At 45.1% G+C, this 6,256-nt stretch overlaps 1 protein-coding gene across 2 annotated transcripts in view; it reads right to left on the bottom strand.

Moving 5' to 3' along the window:
• Positions 1 to 1,606: 1,606 nt before the first annotated feature.
• samd4a (sterile alpha motif domain containing 4A) overlaps positions 1,607 to 6,256 on the bottom strand; it is a 54,537-nt gene continuing 49,887 nt past the window's right edge. For both annotated transcript variants that reach the window (XM_072379957.1, XM_072379958.1), the window contains one exon: positions 1,607 to 5,811. In XM_072379957.1, coding sequence (XP_072236058.1) covers positions 5,783 to 5,811 — 29 coding nt within the window. In that variant the 3' untranslated portion in view covers positions 1,607 to 5,782. The remainder of the gene's footprint in view (positions 5,812 to 6,256) is intronic.

Below are 6,256 nucleotides of genomic sequence, written 5' to 3'. Positions count from 1 at the left end.
CTTGGCTGCTCTCATCCAGCAGCAACGAAACTGAACAGTTTGCAGTTCCTCCAGCGCAGAACACGGTCGAATAGTCCCAAAAAAACGTCACGAGGTTGAGGAAAGGTGGGAGGAAACATTCTTAAAACCACGCTGACACTAAGCTGCGGAGAGGCTCCCAAACAGTTCGTTGTGTGTGAAACTGAGAGCAGTCACATGTCTGGTGACACGCATTTTCTCCACAAGATGCACTGATGTGAAGAGATTAAAACTGTTAAAACTCCGTTTGTTACACACAAACTACAGCAAGACGTCCTTCAAACAGGTCACAGATAAAGACAGTCTACTTTCTGAGTGAGCGACGTTTGCACGTGAGGCGCAGAAAGTGGGAATCTGTCGACCGAGAAGGTAACTTCTTCTGGATGGTTGGAGCTCCACAGCTGAAAGCAATAAGCTCGTAACTGTGGGCCGGGGCCTTCTGAAAGGAAAAAGCATTGATAATTAAAGTGGAAACAGACACAGTGGGGCCCCTACAGTTAGCGCCAGTGACAGGATTAATCTGGACCGGGGCCCGGCAGCAGAGAGGTGGAGCTGGTCCTGGTCTGGCTGTCTGACAGCAGCATGACTCACCAGTTCTGTAACATCCCAGCGGTGCTTTTTATTTAACGCCAAACCACAGAGAGAACGTTCAGTTCTGTTTCTCAGAGGGATCCGCGGGTCTTAGACAGCATCCATATTCTGCTGTCTTCTGGGCCCCGTTCACATTTCATCATCAGAAAATAGGTGCTGCTGAGTTAAAGAGCAGTGATCCTGAGGCTTATTCCACCTATTCTGGACTTTTAGTATGATAAAAGGTTTTTAATCAACTTCAGACATGTCAAAGTGGGTGCTCGTGTTTCCACAAACCACCAGTGTCTTAACTGCAGTTTAAACAGACCAGATTTAGTCAGAAATCGCAGTTTTTAAAGGTTAAACCTGGAATAATGGCGATGATAACATCACGTTGTCGCCCCCTTGTGGTCGCACTAAAAACTGTCAGAAAAGTTTTTGTGTCTGGACTCAAAAAGAAATAAAAAAGACAGAAATACAAGTTTGTAAATCTCTTTGAATTCTTTTGAACTGCAGAAAGATTGAAATAGAAAACTACCGCAAAGTTCAGGACTTTGTTGTTATGTCTAATAAATCAGCAGATTCTGGTGAGTTACATTAAAACTCAGCATTAATGTCCCGGCCGCAGTGGTTACTGACGCTCACCCTGAGCTCACCTTCACATAGAAGCTTCACAGCGTTTTACAGCGTTAAAGCAGCTCCTTTCTACTTAAGACTTACACCAACTTAGCCAAAAGCAGCTGGTTCTGCACTGATCAGCTGAACTCTGAGTCCAAACTAACTTCTTTCTGTTTAATACTGCGAGCAGCTTTAATCGCTAACTGTGAGCAGAAATGGTGCCTCGAATGAACAGAGCAGAAAGGAAATGATGTTTTCAGGGATAAATAAAGGTGAGTAAAGCAGAAATGTGAAAGATATCAGTGTTTGTATTCATCTTGGCTGAACTGCAGTTAATAAAGTTCTAATATTTAATGATTTGCTGCAGCTCTGTTGAGATGAAGTGACGCATTTCACCAAATGAAAGCTAATTCAATGATCCTTTATTTTCATATATATATATTTTTTCATACAAACTCCAGAAGACAACATTTTTTGGACAAAAACAATCCGTTCTGTGGATACTGACACAAATCCAGCATCAAAGGGAAGTAAATAAAACTAAATGATCGATTCTTTCTGCGTTAAAGGAAAAATCCGTGGATCACACGAGGAAGAACGAAGGCGTCGGGGCTGCAGAGCGACCGTGACGCATCACATCGTTTCTGAAAATCCTTTCAGGAAAAAACGAAAAAAAACACATTTTCTTTACATTTGGGGTCAATGTCTCAAGTATAAAAAAGGCACTGCCATTAGTTATTCTAAATGTGACCTTCCCAGTCTTTGTGCATGCGGTTTGAAAATATAAATAACACCTTTTTTTTGTTGTTGCTGCAATTTTTCTCCTTTTTTTGTGGCGTTTTTTTCTCCTTTTTTATTATTAAACATACAATATTCTTTTCTCAAATATATACGTAAGCCTGCAGTCAATACAGGACATCGGCTCTTTGATAAAATAAAACTAAATAAAGTAAAAGGAGCACAGTCAAGCGGTAACACCTCTGTTACAGAATGGATGCAGCTGCGCTTACAAACAACAACAACAACAACAACAACAAGTCTCGGCATCCCATACTGATACAAACTGACTAAACTGCAGGATCTATGACAAAAAGAAAAGATACAAAACAGCGTACATGTCTCCACTTAAAGTACATTAAATATTTTTGGAATATCGAGGCGTTATCTAACTGTTAATACTGCCGTGTGCACTGATCCGCGTTTGGTTTGAAGAGACGAGCGACGACCCAGAGCGCAGAGGTGGAGCCCCCCCCCCCCCCCGGCGCCGCTTTGGGCTCTGAATACACGCAACTTTACTGCCGCCACTAAAACCCAGAAAATCAAGTCAGCATTTGCATGAAAAGTGATTAAAAGGAACATTAAGCGTATTTATGTGAAACGGATCTGAACTTTTCATCTTTATGAGTCAAACATGGCACAGTGACATGAAAGTAAAGAAAGATATTGCAAAAATACCAGTTTCTGTAATCCCTTTGATTATATGACTGATCATTTCTCTCGTTTGAATCAAACCCCACGAAGAGGCGGACCGGCACCGCCCTGCTCCTTCATTTGGACCTGATTTGTCCCCCCGTTGGTGCCGAGCTGCTCTATTCGTGGGATTTGTTCAGGAGAAAACTCCAGAATAATGCCAACTTCTCCCAAACAGCACCAGGTTCAGACTCCACGAGCCCAAGTTTCCGCGACTCGTCTCGGCTTCAACTGAAAACCCTCAACACGACACATACAAACAAAGTTAGAGTTCAACAAGAGCAACGACAAAGAAAAGGAAAAGAACTTTCATGTTAATGCTTGAGATGTATGTATGGTCACCAGCCATAACACGTAAATACATTTAGTACTTTAAATAATAAAACACCTAAATGATCAGTTTCATCTATGAAAAAAGAATAAATAACTGTTTCTACTTTAAGTTCTGATTCATACGGCAGTGACGCTGAAAGAGAACGACGCCATCCGGATGGAGGAGCGTCGGTTTGGCCGCCCGGGAAGGATGAACACGACGGGCTTTGGTGGAAATAAGCTGACCGACTCTGAGACTCGGAGCAGGAGACGCACACTTAAAGCAGGCGAGTCTGAAGCTGCACAATCCAGAGAAAAGCCCCAGAACAGAACCGAAGCGTGTTTCTGTCACTTTAGTACGAGTCAGAGACACTGAACTCATCTGGAGGAGATCTAAGATGGATCTAAGGCTCCAAAGTGACTGAAATCTCACGGATGTGAAGCTGAAACACGAGCAAACATTCGAGCATTTCAGCTGCAGATGTTTTAAAAGCTGGGGAACAGCTGAAGAAATAAACCGATTAAATAAACTCATCTGCAACACATTTGCCCGTAAACTGAATGTCTGTGCTGGAAAAACACGACCTGTGTGCTTACTTTGCGCAGAAGGACGTAGAAAACGCTCACTGGTAACGCAGCAGCCCTGTTTCTGGATGAGTTCAAGCTCCCGTGAAACAAATGGACGCTTGTAGCTGCTCGAAATGCCTCAAAGAATGTGCACGTTATGAAGAAATGCTGGCAGGGGCCGTCGTGTGAGACGTGGCCGTCCATCTCCAACCTTCAGACAAACGCATGCGGTGACAGAGAGGTGTTTTCGTCTGTGGCGTCGGATGAAGCGGCGCCGCTCATCCCTTCAGTCGACTCCAAACTGCAGCACTGGTGGTTGAGCCTCGAACATTTTGGATTTTAGTGTATCACATTATCATATCAAGTGCATAATACAAGGGAAATACTACAGAGTCGCAAAAAAAATAAGAATAAAGGAACTAAACAATCGGAGCCCCCCCCCCCCCCCCAACGGAGACGGTTCAGGTGCTCAGCTGAAAGCAGAACTCAGGTACCTGGAACCTGGAACCTAACCAGCTTATTTCAGTACAAACCTAATTTCAATAAGTCTGTAATCCAGACAAAAGCAACCAAGGATAAATATTAAGACACAGAATAACCATGAGACTCAGAACTTAAAAGAAAGAAGATAAATTCTATTTCGACCTGCGCTGACAGAACATGCAGAAGACCCAGATACCGGCAATCTGTGAGGATTTCCCAAGTGTTCCTCACCAATGATTTTCCACCGAGCTGCCGGTCCTCTGTAAGCCTGCGTCTCCGTGGACTTCAGTCTGTCCCGCAGTGACTGCATGTGGCCAGCAGGTGGAGGTAAGCGCTAACGAGACAATCTCGGGGAAAACTACCCTTCATGGATTGACGGTGTGCATTTTCTCTAATATTTCGTCCTCTCAGCGACGCCGTCTGAGCGGAAACCAAGTCCCTCCGACTTCTTCTCCTCTCCATACTTCACTAACTTCCTTTCCTCTGATGAAGACATTTATCACACAGCTCAAAGTAACTAAAGCAGATATCTGAAGATGCAGACAGATGCCACTGATTTACCGATCTCCCATTTAAGTTTTCAAAAAGATACCTTTTAAAAATGCTAATGCCTGCAAAGGCTTTGGATTCAAAGAGTTGATACAGTACAAGTTATTGATTAACAATATGTGATTGAGTGGTGCCAAACTGACTCCCTGCTGCAGTCTTACTCACACGAACACTCACACTTGATCAGACATGACATCATCTTCCTCCGTCATCCTCAAAGGTCCTGCCTCTGATGTCTTTCCTTAAAACATCCGCTTCCTTTCTCAGTATCACTTTAGCTTGATTCCTTCCTCTGCTACTTTCTGTGCCTGTTCTCCACATCATCTCCCTCCTCTTGTTCTTCTCCACACATCCGTTCTACTTCCACCTCTCGTTCTCTCCATATAAACGTCTTTTCCTGTTGGCAGCTAAAAGTAAAGAGTAAGCACATTAACTGTAAACTAGTGTGACGGCTACTTGTGGGACGTAAAACTTGCAGACGGTCACGGCTTTACAGAATATTACACAAGACATACCTGCTTTGAACATGTTTCTGTACCCTCTGAAAGTAGCATCACTGTGTAAACATTAATACATACAATAATAGATGATATCTTTGCCACCCAACACTGAACAAGAGGCCCCCCTGAGCTCTCTTCTGTGCTGGACACTCCGTCTGCACTGCAATCAGTCCAGGAAATCCCAAATGTCCCTCTGAATCCTTGTGGCTCCGCTTGTCTCGTCTTTTCTTGGGGTCTGAGGTAATGTTATCGATGTGAAAGATGCCACGAGTGGAAGAGAGGGGGCCAGGAAGTGTTGGTAGGGGCCTCGGTCTCACTGAGTCCAGAGTCTCCCTTCTGATGGAGCTGACTGGATAGTAGTAATGCCTCCGGTCTCCGCAGAGGGGCGCTGCTCCTCCTCTGTCCAGCGGCGTTCGATGCTTTTATCTCCGCTCTCAGAGGCAGATGACTCCGAGCGCGCTGGCGGAGCAGGAAGTGTGTTTTTCCAACCCGATGGAAGGTGCCAACGTGATAGCTTGTGTTAGCTGTTTGATGACCGGCCTGCTTGTGTTTCTTGGATCCCGCCCGGTCCTTTGGTTGAGCTCTACCAACGGCTGCAGGGAGGGGGACGGGAGGACTGGTGACCTTCAGCTGGCTTATCGTGAGAGAGCCTCGTGAACCCGCGGCGTCCTGCTGCTCTCACTCAGGCACCAACTTCATATTGTAGATGTGCGGTCGGCACCATCTGAAGAGAGAAGAGATCAGCGTTCAACTCTGACCACCTGATCTTCATCCACAGACACAGTGAGTGTAAACAGTGTGGATGTGGAATCAAAGCTCCGGAAAACAGTAAAAAGGTGCTCATGAGGCCTCAGGCTCCAAAACTAACCCTTCTTGTTGCCCTATCAGTCACCCAGTGCATGCTGGGACAGGCTCCAGCTGTGATCTGACAACGAATACGAATGATGAGGTGCAGAGAGAGATTTCAGATCTCATAGCTGCCCAGCATCACTTCATATGTGGTATTAACCATGTAACTATGAGAGCCTGACAGCATTTAGCTGTCTTTAGGTTTCCATTCATCCTTCTTCTGTGGGTTCAAACATGGCTGCACTACTCTTGTGTGCCATGAACTGAAGGCTTGTAGCTGTGCTGCTCTGGTGCACAGCGAGGGGCCAGAGCCCACGCTG

This window comes from Leuresthes tenuis, unplaced genomic scaffold (genome assembly GCF_036924035.1).
Source record: "Leuresthes tenuis unplaced genomic scaffold, fLeuTen1.0.hap1 SCAF_2, whole genome shotgun sequence".
Classification (NCBI taxonomy): Eukaryota; Metazoa; Chordata; class Actinopteri; order Atheriniformes; family Atherinopsidae; genus Leuresthes; species Leuresthes tenuis.
The sequence above is the reverse complement of the archived record's forward strand: the minus strand, read 5'-3'. Positions and strand labels throughout refer to the sequence as shown.